Consider the following 21,673-nt stretch of genomic DNA (forward strand, 5'->3'; position numbering starts at 1 on the left):
CCAGGCGACAAGGAACCACATTATAGCACACAGCCTGGTCGATGGCGCTGCAATTACTGTGGAGTGACATCAACTCAGTGCAGACGTCGAGGGTATTTATTTCTTCTTCTTGTTCTCATTTGCCGACCGTTTTTAATCATACCAAGCATTGCATATGAGAATACATCATTCATATGTCCTATTCATGCTCTTTTGGATGACCGATTGGTCATATACAAGGTCTCTAGTTCTCATTGCTGACCAAAGTTTGTGTTTGTTCAAATAGTCCTCCTGGATATGACAGGCTATGCAACAAGTGTGGAGCTAGGTGGGCTCGTGGCACTATACTACCACACTATCCAAAGAAGCAGTTCCCCGCTGCTAATGATGGTAATGGAAGGAGGCATTTGAGTGAAGTTCCGCTGAGTGAACAGCCCAAAGTAAGTTATGAACGCACAGGCTGAACCATATTTATATGGATTCATTGGACTATATTTACAAATAATTTATCCTTCCAATTATAAAACTAACAAATCCCTCCATTTCTTCTATTTAGCCAAAACCTATTATTCGTATCGAAGACCCTCCCATCTTAAATGTCTTGACTCGTCCTCGTAGGCATAAACGAGCTGTTGAATATACCACTATGACTACAATGGAAGGTGGTCGACCTCCTCCAGGTGATCCAGCCACGACTCAACCAAAAGGAAAACGACGTAAAACAGGTGCTGCTTCAACAGAGGTTGTCATGATTCCCATCTTGGATCTCTCAGGAGGCAACAATAACAATACCAATGGATCAATGGATGTTATAATGGTTGGCGAAGGAGGTCCTACTAGTATTAGTAGTGCCGGTGGGAACGCTAGTGTTGCCAAAACAGATGGCGAGCCGGCTCAACAAGAGCAACAACAAAGTCTCTTGCCACCACAAAGAAACGAAAATGATATGGATGTCGACGAATTACGTGAACAAATCACGGATATTATTCATGACGATTATGATTTGCCATCACTCACAACTACATCACATACATCCACAAAGACGACTACCTCACCGGCAAAGGACAAGTCGACACCAGCAAAGGGACAAGATGCACACAGCACTACTACCACTACAACAACCACTGCACGTAATAGTCCCAATCTTAGAGACGAACCACGTGCATCTCGTATTCCTATATATGTCCTTAGTGACGACGACAATGACGAACAGGATGCCGATGACGAGCCTCTTATCCGCCGTAGTTTAAAACATAGTCGGATGCAGAACAATAATGGCAATACCCTTTCAACAGCAGCAGCTCCCGCAACCGCTGCAGCTCCAGTCGCTGCTGCCGCGTCATCACGAACAACAATAAACAAGGAAGTAACCGCCCGAGAACAACTCGAAAAGGTTGTCGAAAATATGCATGCCAATCGTGCAGTTTCCATTACACCCAATAACACCACCACCAACACCAATAATAACAATAACACCAACAATACTAATAACAATGATAGAGCCAGCAACCATGAAGAAGAAGATGATGATACCCTGTCGTATAAACCCCGAAAATCCAAAAGACGTGAAGCTGCTGTCGCTGCTGCTGCTGCCAAGGCCGCTGCAGCAGAAGCTAAAGCTCTTGCTGTTGCAGAAGCTAAAGCTGCTGAAGCTGCTGCCAAGCTTGCTGCTAAAGAAGCATCGGCTACTCCACCGCCTACTATTGTATCCACGTCGGCAGAACCTACTTCTGATCCTATGCAACCTGTTGAGCTGAAAGATTCTGAAGAGCCAACTGCTGAAGAGGTAGGCAATGAGAATCCTTGAAAAGTCATTCTTTTGTCTTTCTCGAAAACTGAACCCGTGTATCGTCTCTTGCAGGAGGAATTAATCTTTGCCAAAGTACGCATGAAATTAATGTACGACGACATTCGACGACAAATATCAGGACTAGCTACAGCTGCCAAAGATTTGAAATCTCGTGGTGGTGACAAACTATCCAAAAAGGAATCATACAAGTTGTCTGTATATGATCCAGACAAGATTTGTCTCAACTTGTTGAATGATTTCACCAATGTTGGAACTGATTTGTGGCCCCTCAAATGAGGGTTATATATAAAGGGACGTGGTGTGGTTGGTGAATGAAGAAGGAAAGGGAGGAGAGGAGGAGAGAAAGTGTATATTTAGCAAGACACGCAACGGTATATCATATTATTATCAAATGCACGAGGTTGCGATTATTATTTGTAGTATAAGGAACGACGATGACACTCTTGTCTTGTTATAAATTGGACTGACAAGCGAAACGATTGTGTATGTCTATGGTATGTTCAGACGCGCAGTAGCACTCAATTCTGCTTGGAATTTTGATCTCGGCCACCAAACCTAAGGTTTTGATACGAGAAAAGAAAGCACATAGAGAAATAATCTACACGTAATGAATTTTCATCAAGCGCACACGTCCATCGTTCTCTCCTCATCAGCTTCCTCAATGACTGAGCTCACACGCCTCATCCAAGCCCCACGCGTTGATTGGTCTGAACTAACTAACTCTTCAGAATCAAAATCGCAAGGCTTGAAGGAAGAGCATCCAGAAGAACGACCACAATGTATGCCAGCTATAGTCACCGCCTCTACCATACTGGACTCGTTGATTTCTCACTGTTGAAGCATCCCATCACTCAATTTACTCACATTGCCCAACTTTCTAGATATTCTTACTGGTCAAGCCTTGTCAAGGACTGCTCTCAAGTGATTTACTAAGTAGTGACAATACACTGGTTAGCTTAATATGAGGGTCTCATTGAGTTACTCCTTTTTGTCTCCTATGCAAGTGATTTTTGACTATTTAGCGTGATTTTGCTGTAGCGGCTACATGAACGGCAAATTGTTTGCTGACTTTCAGTTCTTGACATAAGATTATAAGATTCAATGGATACAAGTCGAAATTGTCTTCATGGCATATCAAGGTGAGTTCCGTTGGCGTGATAAAATATTAGATTAGATGTGAAGTCACGTAAAGGACAAGCTATAGCGGCAGAATAAGTACATGTTGTGAGAACTGAAGTAAAATTCGAGCGTCTACGCTTTGGAAACACGTCGTTTGAGCGTCGAGTGATATCAAGTCGTAGCTGAAACCCTCAAATTCCAAACACCACAAATTTAGTCAAACGAGCAGCAAAAACCTCGATCAGACCCGAACGGAATATATCGTGCTGTATACGCACAAGCCAGTGCTTCAGACTGTATTTCTTTCCTAGCAACTCGCACCCGAAACCTCAAAAGTCAAACTTCAAATCATGAGCAGACCCATCACATCTGTCGGCTCCCTGCCAATAGAAGAATCATTTGCCGACACGCCATTATTCCGAAGTTCGCTGCACCAGGCCGAGTCTCATGCCTTAAATCTGGATGCTTCAATCAAGAATATGATTCAATTGCAGACTGAAATGTCGTCGGCAATGGAAGTATACGCTGACAAGCAAATACAGTTTGCTGAGGAGCTGAAATCGTTCGCGTCGCCTCAGGATGATATGATTTGTAAGTGATTTTGACGGCGTTTTGAACGTCACGTCGGAAGGTGTTTTGATTCCTGTGGATCTTCACGTTTCAAGTTCGGATCTCACGATTTATTTACACTTTTTAGTAACTGCAATTGATCAATTCTCGTCGGTGCTTAAGGATATTGAACGTTCCAGGAGTCTTATGAACATGCACATACGTGGTAAAGCTTTCAAAACTGCTACATTGTTTCAAACACGCCCATAAATTGACATTGACATCGCTGGTTTCTTGGCTAGACGTGTTTACAACTCCATTCAGTCAATTTCAGTCCAAAGAGTTACAGCCAATAAGGGTGTGTGATTTCTCAAACTATGCTGGTCAAACTCACAACGCCCTTTCCCCCATCACAGAACCTCTCTCGTGGCTGGGCAGATGCTAATGCTAGCTACGACAGCTCGATGAACAAATACCTGTCAAAGAAACCCAAGGACCCCGGAATAGATGAATGTGCAGACGAAGCTGCCAAGGATCGTAAATTTTTGCATCGAAAGGGCGTTGAATATTGTCTGAAACTGCAGGATATGGATAAGAGGAGGAAGTTTGAGCTGGTTGAGAATGTGAGTGAAGCTCTGTCAGTTTGGGCAATCATCTGGAGTTTCCGGACTCTGACTTTTTTTCCAAGGTTGTCGCATTAATTTATACTCTGAATGCATTCTTTCATACTGGATTTGCTCTTTTGAAGGATTTGGAGCCTACTATGCGTGAATTGACTGATTATTTGTACAAGGTATACCACTCTGTCATGTCAATATGTGGATCCTTCCTGCTCATTCTGATGTATTTTTTGCTCGAGATAGATGAGAACAGACCACCAAAACATATCAGACACAGTCGACAGCAGCACATTCCTTAACACATTCACCCAATCCGCTGACGGTGCCGATTTATATAATCCCGCAAAACCAATAATACCAGCTGGATCACCACCGCGTCATCGTGATTCTGCTCCTTCGAAGCAAGGGTGGTTGCATATGGTCAAGACTTTAGGAAGGAATAATAATAAGACGAGTTGGGTTAGGCGGTATTTTGAATTGAAGGATGATACGTTGTCGTATTATGAGGATATTCGAGTAAGTTCGCTACATTCTTCTCTTTTGATTAAGGGTTTTTTTCCACCATGTTTGTTGACTGCTAAAAAATGTAGGAGACACAGAAGAGTATGATTGATTTGAGGATTTGTATGATTCGAGATGCCTTTGTTGGAGAGAGGAGGTTTTGTTTTGAGATTGTTAGTCCTTCAAAGTAAGGCGTCTATTCTGGAAATTGCCCGTACTCGTAAATCTCCTATGTTGCTCTTTTCTTTTCTTCTCACAATTTCAACTTATTCTGTTATGTGACATAGAACATACACGCTACAGGTATCGACAGGGTCCTTGTCACATCGTGTTCCGTCAAAAGATCCATTCCACTCATTTGCTTTGTTATGTTAGGCATACAACGAATACGACTGCAAAGAGTGGATAACGTTACTGCAAAGTTCTGTGTCTCGTGCCCTTCACTCAAACGCTGGCTCGAATTCTTCACTCAATACCGTGATTGCTACCGTCGATGGAACAACTCAACCCGCTGATACAGCTCCTGATGCTAGTAGACAATTGCGGGATGTTCCTGGTGCGTCAATGCAGGCTGTGATTCGTTTTTTGTTCATCCTAACCTGTTTTATTATCTCTTTGAGGAAACGACCAATGTGCCGATTGTGGTGCTCCAGAGGTCGAATGGGTATCATGTAATCTTGGAACATTGGTCTGTATCAATTGCAGTGGAATTCATAGAGGTCTTGGAAGGCATATTTCAAAAGTGCGATCCTTGCTGTTTGATCGATGGGAGCCTGAACTTATCAATGTAAGAAAATTCCATGTGCTTTCATATTTGGAGAAAAAAGCTAACTACATGCTGTTGAATGCTTAGATGCTGAAAGCACTTGGAAATCAACGAGTGAATAGAATATTCGAAGATCGACTGATACGAGGAAAAGCATTCTCAATCACGAAACCAACACCAGATTCTGATCGCGTACTCAAGGAAAAGTATATTTCCATGAAGTATGTTGGAAAGGAGATGGTTTGGCAACCTGAAACTGGAAGTGAGCTTGTAAGACACTGAAAAGTGAGGTTGAGACGATACAGAAAATGTTTGACTAGCTATTATTTTAGGTTCTTGCTCAAGCAGTTCGAAATGGAGATTTGCCCAAAGCTTTGCATTGTTTGGTGCTCAATGCTGATATCAATGAGCTCGACTTGTATGGAAACACACCACTCCATTATGCAGTCAAACAGAATGATACCAGTATGGTCGAGTTTCTGTTACAATGGAGAGCGGATGTGAATGTGCAGGATCAGGCCAAAATGAGTAAGCTCTCGTTTTTTGGGATTGCGGTGTACCGAATACTGACTTTTCTCTCTCTCTCTCTCTCTCTCTCTCTCTCTCTCTTTGTAGCTCCTCTGCATATTGTAAGAAATCATGTATATATATAAAGGCATCATGCTTCCTCGTGAGCTCAACTTAAAAATCTCAATAGGCTACTGTGACTGGAAATATGTCGCTTGTTTCTCAACTCTTGAAACGAGGAGCTCGACCAAATGACAAAGATGCAGAGGGAAAGACTCCCCTTGATTATGCATTAGATCGTAGTGGTGATGGTGATAGTTTTGTGAAGATTGGTGAGTTGACGCCGTTATGAGAAAGTCAGCCTTTCAATTTTTTTGTCAAGCACAACAGTTTACGAATCACCCTTGTTTTAGTGACCATCTTACGTCTAACCATATTCGAAACTGAAGAACAACAACTTTCCGTCGTATCAAAGGACAAGTACGGCATGAGTGAAGCCATGGAGAACCTGTCCACCAGTGGATCCCCATCTCGTGATTCCTCTTCACCAAACATGAACAGCAACAACGCCTACAACATCAACAACAACAGCATCATGAACAATAACAATAGTATTACCAGTAACATGTCCATATCGTCTTCATCGCCGTCACCAAGGCCTGGAATACCACCTAGGATGAATTCTTTTGGACTTGATGAGCAAGATACTTCAGCAGTTTGGGGTGATTCGAGGAGTAATATGTCGTCACCGTTAAGGAGTAGTACATTGTCGCCTCCTCCGTCTATGATGACTGCTGCTCATAAGAAAGTGAATCCTGAACAATAGTTGTATGTATCGCATCGCACTTATTTGCACCAAATACATTTTGCAAATCTTGAACAGAAATATTTAGATCTCCATCGCTGGCCTTGTCAGAATGCTAAAGCCTTCGCGAAGTTAATCAATAACGTGCTCTGAAAGTCACATTCTTCTGACTGATTTACTTCAATTCACCGGTCGCTTCAATAAAACAAACGCAAACAAGACAATAAATAGCACCAATCGTATGATAAACTCAGATTGCTCGCAATTGTATCGTTTTCTAGGTAAGAAGAGTCGTCATTTACGGAAGAATCGTCGTGTTTCTTGGTTTGGGGTTTGGATTTTACTGATTGCATTATATACGACCCTTTATAGTCATAAAATATAAGTCCGTCTTCTTCAAGAGCTTTGAGAAAATGAATTCTGAAAGCTCTGGATCCCCGGAAGATGCTGCTGTTGCTCAACATCATCTGTAGAATACACAGAATACAAGTGGCAATATGAAGCCCGTTGATGCTGATGCGAGTGCTCCTCCCGCTGAACAGCTCACCTGTAACGCGCTTTAATCACTCCATTGACTTTAGGAACGTGCCTTGTCTGTTGTCATGCCACCAATGGGAAGTCAACTGCCATCGAAACCACTTCTCCGCAACGTCGCAATGTTATAATATCTGAATTGCTCTCGATGAAATTCCCTGAAGTCGACAAGAACTGCTTCTTGTCCTGGCTCCCAACCCAGGTCCTCGTACAACAAACACTCGAAGCACCAGCTGGCGAAGGTCGATGGAAATCATTGGTCAAAGGCTTGGCCAATGATTTCATCAAGCAACGATATCTGGTACGAGATCAAATCATGAATAGCTTGAAGCTAGATGACTCTCAAGCTGCCCTTCTCGAATTCTACTGTAAAGACTGCAATTCATATACAAGGCTCAAATGGACAGATGTGATGACTCATATTACCGAAAGGCATTCTGGTGTAGACGGTGTCATCAAGGCAAAAGTTTACATACCTCTGAATAGCTCTTGGTCTCGCAATTTTGAGTTTGAACTTTATAGACTCCTTCTGCACGTTTGGGACTCACGCCACTCATGGAGTCAACCATCTACGAGTTGCTTGAAATTTTGGCCGGCGCTGCATCTGCTCACACGGTCTGCTCGTGGTACCGTCAGGCCTGCCATGAATACAAATCTTGTCCTCTTGCTAAAACCATTGCACACATTCACGAGCGCCCTCATTATTTTACCCTACCATCAGCCCAACTTATAAACACGAAAGACCCTGTTAAATGCGTTTTTGATGATTGCTTGGCTTCTTTGATAAGTCGGGTCGGCCACATTTAAAAGGCCTTCTGGCAATATTTAGGTTTCACCACGTTGCATAATAATAAGTATAACGTCAAGAAGAAGATCTGGGAAACACGATTTTTTGGGGGTTAATGAGCAGGATACTTGAGCAGTTTGAGTTGGGTCATGGCGTAGCATTACTTCAACGGACGAGTTTGCTATCACCTTCTTCTATGATCATTGCTGCTCATACCAAAGTGAACCTGGAAACACCAACTCATCTGCTATTCAGATCCTCATGTTCTGTTGCACCAAATATATTTTGTTCTTTGTCTCAAATAGAGGTTTTCTTTTCAGCTACAAATTTGACTTTACTTAGCAAATGATACACCAAACAGCTTTAACTCATTCTTTCAATAAAACATGTAGAGGATTCATGCACTATGTTAGAAAGATGGGTTCAATCAGAAAAAAAAGTTTCTATTATAGAGAGAAGAAAAACAAGTAGAAGAGAGGGAGGGGACAAACACCCAAATACACAAGTAAAAACTATATCAACTATCTCTAACAACTTATGAAACCAACATCTTTTGGGTGCTTGAATTAACTTTTTCTCCCTCCTCTCCTCACTCCTCTCTTCTTTTTCTTCGGGGGAAAGGGTGCTTACAGTGTTGGTTTGGACTTCTTGACGAATTCGACACCCTTGTCAATGTTGGATTTGAGTTCTGGCACGGCAGCTGCATATAACTTCTTTTCGTAGTCTGATAGAGATGGGATTGGGTGGATTTTGACTACACCGGATGGCTAATAGATGAGAGAAACGGTGAGCAAGAAACGGTGAGCAAAAAGACGCGATAAAATGCATATGTGTTGCAATGTGCCACTGATCAACAACGACAAGACAACGTACTCCAAATTCAACTTCAGTAGAGAAGAATGCCAAACCATCAGCAGAAGCCGAGTCACTGTCAATGTATGCACATTCAGTGACGGTTTTACCAGCAACAGTAGCTTCCAAGATGGAGTTTGCGAATCGAGCACCAGCGTAAGCCATGGATAAGGTGGCTGATCCAGCACCGTTTTTGGCTTGGACGACTTCATCACCACCGTATTGGATTCTCTTTACGAGGGCATCTAATTCAGTTTGGGAGAATGACATGCCAGTCTATTGAGAGTAGGGGATTTTTAGCGTGTGATAGCTTTTTGGAAGTGCAAAAAAGCTGAAACGAGAGAAGCGTCATATGATTCGAATACTTACACCCGAGAGAACTGGGATGATGGTGACTCCAGAGTGACCACCAATGACGGTGACCTTGGTAGTTTGAGCATCAGTCTTCTTGACTTCAGAGACGAAGGTGCTTGCTCGAACAATGTCGAGAGTGGTAACACCAAAGACACTGTTGAAGCAAAGATTGTATGAGCGTGATTTTTGCACTGATAGTTTTGTCGTCACAAACGAAGGTCATTTTCTGAATGCTTTACCGTTTTGGGTCGTAGACACCGTGTTCCTTCATGACTTCAGCGACGATAGGGACGGTTGAGTTGACGGGGTTTGAGATGACACAGATGTAAGCCTTGGGGCAGTTGCTAAAGGGAGTAACGAAGATTACAGTTTCAACGAGGCCAAAAAAGGAAAGAAACTCATATAGAATATGCAATCTCTTGCATGATCCACACAACCACATCCTCATCATCATACACACAACTTACATGGCACAACCAGTAGCAAGAGTCTTTACAATCCCAGCATTGATGTTGAACAAGTCGTCTCTGGTCATTCCAGGCTTTCGTGGCACACCGGCAGGGATGACTACCAAGTGACAGCCCTTCAATGCGTCAGCGAGTTGAGCATCACCGACATAGCCAGCGACTTTGGCAGGGGTGTTGATGTGAGACAAGTCAGCAGCGACACCGACAGCGTTTACAACATCGTAACAAGATAGTTCGGTGACGAGAGGGTTTGCCTTCATTAAGAGGGACAATGGTTGACCGATACCACCGGCGGCACCTGGTTGAATGGGGTAGAATGAGGTTGGATGAAGAAGCGATTAGGCAGATTGCAGGTGATGATGTGTCAAGTTTGATGTGTTGAGTATTTACCTAAGATGAGCATGAAGAAGAGGGAGGAAGAGAGCGTCAGTACATGATGGAGTGATTGTATGTTGGAATATTACAATAGTGACGAGAGTCTTCTGGTTGAAATGCATTTTCAAAAATGTTGCAAAATAATCCAAACATGTTTTGCATCGCTAACGAAAGAAGCTACAAAGCAATACCGCAACGATGAAGCGAGCGTATATACCTAAAACAGCGACCTTGACCATGATTAGAGATTGATTTTGTAGGTGTCTATGGGAAATCTGCTTGTTTTTCTAGTTTTTGAGTTTTAAGAAACTTTTCACACGTCAACAAATCGGGTGGCAACATATCACAGGACTGACTGAGAGGAAGGGACCTCAATAATGAGCAGTCAAGATTCAGATCACACGGAGGATACTAATGATCTGGGCTCTTCGCTGTTTTCAACCTTTTCCGGTTGGGGAACCAGCTTGATGTCTACTGTCAAGTCTCAGGTGTGTTGCTATTGAGAATGTATTGAATATATGTAGTTTACGTGTAAATGTATCTAATTCTCCTTCTTTTAATAGACAGAGACGGTTGCTAATGTGTACAAGAGGTAGTGAGACCAACATCAAAAAGCACGTTATTAGAAACACAGCTCACACCCGCTCCCTCTGTTTGGTAGAGACTTGTCTGAGTTTGTAGACGTCGTAGCTGCTCAGTCCAAAGGGAAGCTCGAAGAGTGGACACATTCTATCTCGACTCTCGTGACTTCTACCGATGACGAACAAGATCCTGAACTTGACGAGGATGGCGATGAGATGGAGGAGCAAGAAGAAGGCGAAGAGAGTCAGCAAGAACAAGGAGATCTCTTCTCCATGTTTACAAACTCATTGGGTACACTGCTGTCAAATACTGTCAAAATCACTCCTGCTGAGGAAAAGTCAAAGAGAACTACTACAATGTATGTTATTGCCTGGGAAATTATTCTCTTGTTTGCATGGTGCCTCAATGTATCATCTACTCTCAAACAACGCAGATACGATCGCAAATCAGCGCGAATAGCTGAAATACGGAAGGCTCCACGTACATATCTGCATGATCCAGAACCTGATACTCCGTCAGCTGAACGGTACAGGACATTTAGAAAGGATTTCGTGGTGTCTCAACGGGCTCCCGATATTGCCAAAATACTGGCTGATGATACTAAAGTTGCTCAGCTTATGGGTCGTATTGGTATGTGAGAGGAGACGGAATGCGTTGACACATACATGCTGTTTAAACCGTTTTTTTTGTTGATAGTGCCATCACAAGCGTCGTATGATGAATTTTGGGCTAGATACTTTTTCCGTGTACAGGAAATAGAATTTGAAGAAGCACAGAGAAAGAGGATTATATGTATGTTGTTTGTATTTGGGGTTGAGTATGACTTCCCACTTACTAACTTTCATTTGTTCTTACTTTTCGCTCCTCTCTAGCTGTCGGTCCAGCAGACGACGAGGTGATACTTCGGTTCCCCGCACACTACTAATTTCAGTCCTAACATCCCTACGTCTTGTTTGTTTTTCAGGAGGACATTGCATGGGACTCGGAAGAAGAAGCAGAAGGGCCTCAAGTGATTCCTTCTCCGCCTCCTATAAATCCCAAAGCATCGCCACCCACTGATTCCATACCGGAAACATCTGCAGATCAGTCTGTTACTGAACCCTCAGAAGCACCAGCTCAAGCAGAAGGACAATCAAGTGAACCTCCACAAGAACATCAAAGTGCAAGTATAGCAGCATCACCAACAACCAAACCAGCAGAAGAAACAGAACCAGCAGCACCAATAGCATCAGCATCAGCAACACCTCCACATCTAAAACAATCCGAAAGCGCACTATCACTACCATCTATCCTCGAAGCTAGAATAATGAGTCGTGATTCACCCACTACATCACAATCTGAAGACTGGAGTAACGTGGACGATGCATCTACTCGTGATAGCGGTGAATTGGTTGATAGAGGTGATGTGCCTGTGGCTGCTGTGGACAAGGGTAAAGAGAAGGCGGTTGAAGGTAGTACTAGTAGTAGTGCACAGCCTGATGACTGGGATGATTGGGAGTGAGTGAGTGAGTGAGGCTAAGAGAGAACGTTGCTGGAGGTTTTGGGGGATTATTCGTGGAGTATATTGTATAGTATCAACTTATTGCACATAGCTGTTGGCACAAAGCCGTTGCTTTTGTATTATTTTTGAACATCATGAGCATATCAAAGATTTGCAAAGAGTTGTATCATTTATCCTTGGCGCGGTGTACTCTTGGTTTGCATCTCTACGTGTTCGTCTCGCTATCGATTAGAGATGCACTGGAATGGAATGGAATGGAATTGGAAGTGGAATTCACGTTTTTGACGACCCAATTCCCGTTATTGGTCGCTTCCATTCTTGGAATCTAGAATCGCGAAATCGCCTTCGGCGATTCCATTCCATCGAATTTCATGTTTGCCAATTCTTGACCGATTCCTGACCGATTTATCTTTTGATCTAAACTGATGTTAAAACGAAACCTAAGAGTTCTACGACCTACTACAGACTAATAGGATTGTAGTTTATAGACTGTTTTATGTCTCCATAAAATTAGCAGCAGCTCACCCCTCTGCCCTGGCCTTCTCTAATTCCAGTCTTTCTAATGCAGTCATCAGCTTTTCATCACGCTATTATGGATAGCGAAAGTCGCAAATTCGAGTAGAAATCGGTATATCGGTAAGAATCGGTAAGAAATCGGTCGAAATTGAGAAAGTCGGGAAAGGGCAAGAATTCACTTTGGATTCCTGATGATTCCATTCTAGAAATTGGCGACTTCAATGATTCCATCACAATTCCAACTTTTGACGCGTCAATTCCAGTTCATTCCGATTCTTAGGAATGGAATGGAATGGAAATCACGGAATTGGAATCAGGAATTGACAACTCTACTATCGATCATAGTTGACTTTCAACTGGTCTCTTCGCGCAGTTTCACAAAGCTCTTCATTACATCGGTAGCTCTACGATACCAGACGCGAACAAGACTACAAATAGCTCCAATCATACTTAAAGTATACATCACTCATATTTGTGTCTATTAATCGGTAAGAACAGTACATGTTTAGAGCAGGAATCGTCATGTTTCTTTGTTTGGGGTTTGGATTTTACTGACTACATGCACATTTCTATAGTCGCCAATCGTAAATTCGTCCTCTCAACGCTTTGGCAGAATGAGTTCTGAAAGCTATGGATCTCAAGAAGGTGTTGTAAGTCAACCTCGTCAACGTCAAACTCGACAAAATGAAAGTGATGTTATGAATCCCACTGAAGCTGATGCGAGTGCTCCTTTCGCTCAAGACAACAGTCATTCAGGATCCTTCAGCAGCAACGCTCCTGCTGTTACGACTTTGGATACCTTGCCAGTCGAACTATTGCTCAACATTCTCCCTCGGTCTTTGGGTTATCAAAAAGGGATGTTTTGAAGATGAGGTTTGGTCGAAAGTGCTCTGAGTGTCTTATAAGTGTCGAACAAATTTATTCGCTTTCGCTTCAGTGTGTCCGTCTTAGTTTTCTTCGTGACTGGTAAATAGCATTCTAAGGATGTCGCTACCCTTCTCACCTTTTATGTACATAGCTTCGGATACTCGAGTCTGGGCGCATCTCTCTTTTGGATTTCGCAACGATCAATTCCGTATCAATGCGGAAGAAGTCCCTGAACAGAGCCATCTCAGAGCTTTGCAGACTCGAAAAGACGCTTTCTTGGAAGGAACTCATTTGCAATGGCGTCAGGAAGTTCGAATTGCCACTTGCATTGCTTGCACTCTAACAATCTCTCGCCATTAGTGACTCCAGTCAGCATGGGGAAGTCGTCAATGCAAGGCTGAAGCAGCACCACTTACTCAATTTGACAGACATGTGAGATCTCATCCCCACCAAATTAGCCCAGCGAAACCGGATGGGGCGAAAAAGTCCATGAACATGACGGGCTTCACCAGGTCTGAAACGACTTTGGAACAGTCTCAACGCTACAGAAACGCAATCTCTGAAAACGAAATTGGTCTCAGGCTTGAAATGGGATCCTCTCTGCAAGGCCATTCGAGCAGACACTCGAGGCACTGCAATGGGACCTGTGTGTATTGTGATTACGGAGGAAGAGTGAATCGTGTGGTCTATTCGTGAGAGTAGATAGTAGTAGAGTAGTAGGGAGAGTAGGAAGAGTGTAGGTCGTGTATTGTGTGGTCGCCGTAACTTGGTCCTGCGTCAAGGGGCTAGGGACCACTTCCGTGATAGACGCCATCGTGCTTTCGCGGCGGATGACCTCGTTTTTTTATCTGTAAGAAGGCCGTCATATCAAAGGTAACAAATAGTGTAGAAATGTAAACTAATAAAAAAGAGTTAGGAAATCTGAGGTATATGTGGTATATAGAAATGGAATAGCAAAATATATTCAATCTTTTAAGTGTATTTCAGCAAATGGTTGGCGAGCTCACGTTGCAACGTAAAATCAAATGATTTGTTTTAACGCGATTCGCGACTTGTTTAGTATGGAATCGACTCGAAATACAGGACTTTCCTATTGTACTTTGTTCCTCTATGAGCGACCACTCTAGTTTTCAAGTCGTTTGAGCCTTTAAGAAAACTTTTTGACAAAACCTCGCATCCCTTGACAAACACGCATCAAGCTTTCTCGTGATGGCCTCAGCACATTCCCGCCTAGTAGCAACAGCAATATGCTCTACTGGCCTGTCTACTGCCTTCCACTCCTCCTTCACATCCCTACTATCAACACATTCAATCTCCGTTACTTCAACTAGGATCTTGTCGCCTCCTGCAGTCGCAACTGACTACTACTTGACACTGGATCCAGTAAAAACGAATATTCTCGCATTCAATAATGAATTACTATCGCTATGTCGCTCACATGCTGGTACAGATGTCGTATGTCAGACAGATAATGTGTATAGAAGAAGCAAGAGACTGTTTATATTTGATATGGACTCGACATTGATACGGCAGGAAGTTATTGATGAGATTGCTAGATATGCTGGCGTTATGGATCATGTTGCTGTGAGTGTTGAGAGAAAAGTGGTGCTTGTGATGTCCTAATAATTGTCTTTTTTGCCATTAGAAAATCACAGAGGCAGCTATGAATGGTGAAATCGACTTCAAGGAATCATTGAAAAGACGAGTAGCTCTACTTGCTGGATGTGAAACGAGTGTGCTGGATCGCGTTCGTGCTGATTTGATTTTCACGGATGGAGCTCATGATATGTGTCGTGTGTTGAAGAAGCTGGGGTGTAAATTGGCTGTTATATCAGGTGTGAACATCTTGGATCTATCGAGTTTGCATTAGCATGCTGCAAGGTTGCAATATTCAGCTTTCCTGACAGCCTTTCTTTTGCAGGTGGTTTCATGCCCGTAGCAATACGAGTCAAAAACGAACTAGCCCTAGACTACATGTATGCCAACCAACTAGCGACATCACCAGACGGAAAGACATTGACGGGTATTACAATCGGACCAATAGTAGATGGTCTTCGTAAAGCAGAATTGTTGGATGTTATAGCGCAATCTGAACATGTCACTAAGGAACAGATTGTAGCTGTTGGTGATGGTGCCAATGATTTATGGATGCTGGCTGAAGCTGGATTGGGTGTTGCGTTTAATGCTAAAGCTAAAGTGCAAGAGAAGGTATGCCTCGACTGGATTCTTTTTTGCACTAGCTAATTACAACCTCACAAATACGGACTAGGCACAAGCTCGAATAAACCAAAAGAGTCTTCGAAACATTCTATATTTGTTGGGACTCTCAGACGAAGACATTGCTCTGTTGCTGATATGAGAGGACAACATTCTGTTTTCTTGTATTTTGCTCAACCAGTACTTCCCAGAAAGCCAGAAATCTCAATATAGAATTGTTCTCAATAAGCTTTTAGAATAGAAGAGTATTGCGCTCATCGTCCTTGACTGATTCGAGACGTTCTTATAAAAAGGGCTTCCTCAACAGGCGTATTCTTATACCAACGCATGTCGTATACATCCGGAACTGGTCATATTGGACCACACAGCAGTTGACAAAACGACGTTGATCAATATTGTGGAGGAAAAAATTGAGACGTCAGCCCATTTATGAGACATCGAACCACACATCAAATCAAAACGATGAATTCTGCTAATGTCTCCAAAACGCAAATTGGAAGCGTTATAATGTCATGAAAAATTTCAGCATGCTCTCTTTACCGAATCATTATAAATAAATTCATCATGGCAATCAAGGCTTAAATATGCTGGTACAATTGTGCGTACGCCTTCTATCAATTTCACTTTGCCCAGGAATAAGGTCAAACATCGTACTCATTTAAAACAACAAGGTAAAACACTCGATTACTTATATGAGAGATGAACCTTCTATTTTTATTTTTGTTATGAAGACATATGCTCAACCTCTACTATCTGGCCTTTCTGTTCATCCAAAAAGACACAAACTCTCAAAGAGAGACTGATCAATAAACTTCTAGAATATAACGCTCCTCTTCCTTCAATGATTCAAGATGTTCAGGCGCTTTTTCAGTAGGCATAGTCTTTGAGAATGCCGATACCAATGCATCTCGTACATCGGGAACTGGCCATGTTGGACCACACTAGAGTTACCAAAGATATTATCAGCTTTGGGCAAAATAGGTACATAACATGTCACTCATGTTCTTACCAAGTAGAAAGAACCACCCTTCTGAACCATCAAATCACACATCAAATCCGAATCCTCCTGAATCAAATGCTGGATATATATCTTGTGCTTCTGATCTCTCGAGAAGGCACATCGGAGCGTTACAAGGCCATCAGCAGCATACGCTTCCAGTTCTTCTCCGTACAGGTACTCCATGCCTCTGCTACGACTACCAAAGTAAAGCACCATGGGTCCTACAGAATGTCCAAGGCTACGGAGATATGCACGTTCCTCGATAAAGGCTCGGAAGGGGGCCATGCCGGTACCTAGACCTGCCATGATGACGGGTGCGGTGTGTGCAGGTGGGAGCTTCATGACGGATGGCTTTATGGATACGGCCATCGTTGCATTTGGTTTTATATTCATGAGGTATCGGGTACATTGTCCGTATCGGGATTCACCAGATGGAGTCTTCCAGTCCACAAGCACGACTAATAAGTGCACCGAGTTTGGATGCATGTGTTGGGATGATGCGATAGAGTAGTGACGGGGTTTAATATAAGGGATCATGGTAAGCAAGTCCGTTATAGAAGGATGAGCAGATGGGAATCGTTTCAATAAATCTACATATGTGACTGTCTCGACATTCGTCAAGTGATCAAATGCTTCTTGACCTTCTGATGATGCTAGGATGTTCAATTGCTCGGTTTCCTTCAAGGCGGTAGCATAGGTAGCCAAGCTCTGATAGAATTTACGTCCTGGTTTACCAAACAAGTCCAATAGTTGAGTCAGCACCTGATCTATAGTACGTAATTCAGTCTTGCCCTCTGTTTTACGTTCAATAAAGATGAGATCATCAGGGTTTAGACCATAGAATTTGATGAAGTCAGCTACTTCTTCAGCATCATTATGTCCATGAACTCCTAGAGCTTCACCAATATCATATTTGAGATCGGTACCAGTTGTATCGAATTCCATGTGGAAGACGTTACGATCATACGAGTCGGGTGTAATACGACGGTTTTCATCTACTCGTACTACAAAGCTCTTTTCAATATCGGGTCGCAAATCCTTCTTGAGTCCATATGCTTCAGCAAACATGACTGCCCAAGCTGCATGGTATGATTTAACTTGGGTTTGGATGAGAGATTCTTCGTCTTCTTCTGCTAGTACCTGCTTTTCCAAGGCAATGGTACCTGATACATTTACGGGTAATTCGCGGTCTACTGGTAGTTTAGCCCATGATGCAGGAGTAGCGATTTCTGTTAATGCAGCTACTGCTTTTTGAATAGCCATCAATTTCGTCTGGATTATATTATTGTTGGTCTCGGTAGCAGACACAGTGTGTTTCAAGATGGACAAGTAAATAGGAGCATTTTCAGCTGCGACTAGTTGGAAGTATACAGTCTGTAAGATGAGTCCAACAAAGTCGGGTATATCAGATGGTCGGAAGACTGTCAAGCTCTTCGCAATCTTGTCGGCATCGATGGCATATACTTTGGCATGTCGTTTACCAATACTAGCTTTAACACAGTTGGGTAACTCCTTGTCTAGATCCTTTTCAGAAGACCATGGAGCATTAAAGACGATAATAGCACCATCCTTGAGAGATCCAGCTACATTATAACTAGATGCGATAGAGGCAGTATGTACTGATACATAATCTGCAGACCTGACTGCATGATGGACACCAATGACTTCATCAACACCCATACGGATATGAGTAGCATGTACAGGCTCGACTTGTACAGCATCATGAGCAGTAAATGCCTGTACAGTAGTAAACCCGCTATCATGCATGGTTTTAACTATAGTAGCACTAGCTGGCAGTGTTTTAGCTTCAGCCAAATCCCAGAATACGGCCTGATGGATTTGTTGAGGGATATATCCTTCATCGGATTCAGCTTGTGGTAGAGACTCTTGAGCGATTACATAGTCGAATGTTGGTTTTGACGATTCGAGATCTTTAAATAGAGTTTCGATTGCTGATGGATGTAAGTCGTTGGTTTCTACACGAGCTTTGAGTAATATTGGGTTGGATCCAATCTTGTTGCCGCTGTAGAGTGAGCCAGCAACGTCCAAGTATAATTGGCCGTGGCATACCGTAGAGACGGTAGATTGATCCACGACCTATGAAATGCAGGAAATCGGTTATTTGGTTGAGAACCGAGGGCAAACAAAACTGAAGCAGATTCAAAATTATGAATTACCGAAATTCGCTTCACCGAAGCTGGCACAGCTTCAGCGAATAGTTTATCCGACCATGGTCTCCATACTCTAACTTTGACGACACCAACACGGTGGCCACCTAATACTAAAGCATTTACAGCCGTCTCAGCAATCAAAGCAGCTGGTCCAACAGCCACAACAATGCTTTCAGCTTTAGCATGTCCAACGTACTCAAATACATGGTATTGGTGACCAAATATTGGGGCTAGAGAAGTCATAATGTTTTCTACCGATGCAGGTACATCGTGATGTCCACTCTTGGAAGTAGCAGCTGTATGCTTAACAGCAAGAGCCAGTTCTTGAGCAGACAAGACATGAGCGCTAGACAATTCAGTAGCGACTCGAGCTCCATCATAGAAATGAAGCATGGGAGTCTTGTTTACCACTGCAGCGATATGCGTAATTACACCTAAATCATGAGCTTCCTGTACAGAGGCAGAAGACACCATTCCAAATCCAGTATGAGTTACAGCTGCTACATCCGAGAATGAAGTCGATACTTTAAAGGTATTTGCAGTGTCCACTGCTTGTGCAGATACGTGGAAGACGGTGGGCAAGTGTTCAGCAACCATATGATGCATTGCTGGAACCATGAGCTGTAATGCTTCAGACGACAAGAGAGCCGACACGGCCAATCCATGAGCTGCTGCTCCGTGGACGGCAGATCCGGCACCAATACGAGTTGACATGTCAAACACTTGAGGAATCGAGCCTTTAATGTTTAGCGCTGATGATTCGACTAGATGGTGGACGTGATCTGCTACTGATGAGATTGGAGTGACTGGATATACAAAGGACATATCTGATAGTTTATATGCTACTTCGGCAGCAACTGATTGTCCATTGATGACTTCCAGGGCACCTTGACGTTCATTTACCATTGATACATGGTGGAATTCATCTTCATGTTCGTGTTCATGTCCACAACCACATGATTGTTGAACCTTCTTGGTGAGAGCGTGGTCATGTTCTGCTGCTCTTGACTTTACTACTGGTTTTTGATTGACCAAGTCCACTACACGACCAATAACGATGGATTCGATATTCAAGTTTGCGTCTGTCTTGGCCAAGATGGCAGAGTCAGCTAGAGTAGTCTTTAGCACTTGGTGAGCTCCGTCAACGACATGGATGACTGCCACAGGTACAGTTGCTGGATAGTCTAGTTTGGTAATAGCATCCCAAGATAATTTACCACCGCTAACTACAACAGTTCGAGATTCATTATAAGCGGGTACTGAGGCAAAAGTACCATCGCGACGAGTAGCAGGAGTGACCAAGACCTGTTCAGATACACCTGGATATACCAGAGGAATACCAGCAACAGTAGAAGGCACTACAGAAGGATGTACACCGACCAAGTTTTGTGCCTTGTATCCGTGACTGGAAAAGAATTCCAAGTCGTGTACTATATTGTGTCCATTTTCTGCAGCTACGAGACGGACTACTTGAAGACCTCGCTTCAATGCTGGTAGAGCATGGACGGTCAATTCGAGAGGAATATCCGATTCGTTCAAGAGTTGTACTTGACCAGTGATGATTGATAGAATCGAGTTTGGAATATCGTGGTCTGCTAATACGAGATCGGCATTGATGAGCGCCTTATGAGCAGCTACAGTCAAGGTATCGACATCGCCAGTTCCAGCGGACATGATACGAATGGTTCCAGTGGTGTGGCTTGAAGATTGGACTGTTTCGGCGCCACGTTTGAAGGCTTCAACCAACTATTAAGAGAAAGAAAGTAAAAGTATCAGCACTTAAGGCTCCTTTTGAGATATAGGATTGTGAAGTTTGTTTGACATCACAAGCAAAAAAAAACGTCACCAACAGACTATACTCACTCCTTCAATGTCACTCTCAGTCAAACCAGCGAGCGCTTCCATAGGCCATTCATCAGCAATACGGTTTACAAACGCAAACCTCTTTTTAGAGTCAGAATCATCAGCAGCCCTAAGTTTTTGTCTCAACAACCCGACATTGTGTACAGCACGTCCAGCATGTTGAGGAAGAGTAGCCGATATATGTTTACGGATACGATTAGCCAAGCTAGGACCATTCCCGTTGGTAGATACAGATACTTGGAGCTCGTGATCACGGAATGAGCTCATGAGCCAGAAATCCGACAAGTCAGATTCTGTGCTCAAGTTGACTGGCACTTTACGTTGTTTGGCAGCCATTGCAACGTTGCGAGCAGCAGCAGAGTCTTGTAGGGTCACGAATACAATGGATTTGCCATCTATATCGCGGGGCTCAAAGCCTCTGTCAATGTGGATGACTTCACCACGATGGATGCGAGTTAGGAGAGATTGGCACAGCTCCGATTCGTTTGCTACTACAGTAACGTAGGCATCTGCTTCCAGGCAGAATAAGACTCTGGAATCGTCAGTGCCACCGACCACTAGAGCGTTTCGACCTAAGACATGAAAATTGGCTGTTTAGCATGTGTCGGACGTCGTTTTGAACGATCAAGCTTTAGAGTGCTGCAATAGATCTTACCGGCTAGTGCCCAAGAGACCATGAGCGAGCCTCCTCCTCTTGCCAAAGTTGCCATTTTGTTCTAGTTCTCAAAGGTTGAACTTGAAACTTTTTTTACCTTGTCAATGGTCGCAAGTCCAAATTATGACGCCTTACGTTTGTCAGCAAAAAAGCACACAGCAAGACGGCGAGGAGGGATCAATACCAATCTGTTAAGGGTTAGAAACATTTGTAAAATATATAAACGTGAAATTCGCCCTTGATCCCACTTGTTCCCAAGAAACCGTTGTAGCTCAA

At 43.1% G+C, this 21,673-nt stretch overlaps 4 protein-coding genes across 4 annotated transcripts; 2 read left to right on the forward strand and 2 right to left on the reverse strand.

Moving 5' to 3' along the window:
- Positions 1 to 3,258: 3,258 nt before the first annotated feature.
- Positions 3,259 to 6,677, forward strand: SmJEL517_g03071 (uncharacterized protein; the record flags this gene model as incomplete). Its single annotated transcript, XM_031168999.1, has 15 exons — positions 3,259 to 3,499; positions 3,606 to 3,683; positions 3,760 to 3,815; positions 3,874 to 4,080; positions 4,146 to 4,250; positions 4,321 to 4,593; positions 4,668 to 4,765; positions 4,866 to 4,881; positions 4,954 to 5,134; positions 5,199 to 5,365; positions 5,432 to 5,614; positions 5,677 to 5,872; positions 5,960 to 5,973; positions 6,042 to 6,183; positions 6,265 to 6,677. The coding sequence occupies 15 exons, from the start codon at positions 3,259 to 3,261 to the stop codon at positions 6,675 to 6,677; spliced, it is 2,370 nt and encodes a 789-aa protein (XP_031024979.1).
- Positions 6,678 to 8,543: 1,866 nt separating this feature from the next.
- SmJEL517_g03072 (malate dehydrogenase) lies at positions 8,544 to 10,264 on the reverse strand (the record flags this gene model as incomplete). Its single annotated transcript, XM_031169000.1, has 7 exons — positions 8,544 to 8,547; positions 8,608 to 8,744; positions 8,851 to 9,105; positions 9,199 to 9,337; positions 9,423 to 9,527; positions 9,651 to 9,948; positions 10,243 to 10,264. The coding sequence occupies 7 exons, from the start codon at positions 10,262 to 10,264 to the stop codon at positions 8,544 to 8,546; spliced, it is 960 nt and encodes a 319-aa protein (XP_031024978.1).
- Positions 10,265 to 14,700: 4,436 nt separating this feature from the next.
- Positions 14,701 to 15,850, forward strand: SER2 (phosphoserine phosphatase; the record flags this gene model as incomplete). Its single annotated transcript, XM_031169001.1, has 4 exons — positions 14,701 to 15,075; positions 15,137 to 15,326; positions 15,413 to 15,699; positions 15,761 to 15,850. The coding sequence occupies 4 exons, from the start codon at positions 14,701 to 14,703 to the stop codon at positions 15,848 to 15,850; spliced, it is 942 nt and encodes a 313-aa protein (XP_031024977.1).
- Positions 15,851 to 16,511: 661 nt separating this feature from the next.
- On the reverse strand, positions 16,512 to 21,452 carry SmJEL517_g03074 (uncharacterized protein; the record flags this gene model as incomplete). Its single annotated transcript, XM_031169002.1, has 5 exons — positions 16,512 to 16,649; positions 16,718 to 18,805; positions 18,886 to 20,625; positions 20,743 to 21,314; positions 21,398 to 21,452. The coding sequence occupies 5 exons, from the start codon at positions 21,450 to 21,452 to the stop codon at positions 16,512 to 16,514; spliced, it is 4,593 nt and encodes a 1,530-aa protein (XP_031024984.1).
- Positions 21,453 to 21,673: the final 221 nt, after the last annotated feature.

The sequence above is a fragment of the Synchytrium microbalum genome, assembly GCF_006535985.1.
Source record: "Synchytrium microbalum strain JEL517 chromosome Unknown SmJEL517_scf0015, whole genome shotgun sequence".
Taxonomy (NCBI): domain Eukaryota; kingdom Fungi; phylum Chytridiomycota; class Chytridiomycetes; order Synchytriales; family Synchytriaceae; genus Synchytrium; species Synchytrium microbalum.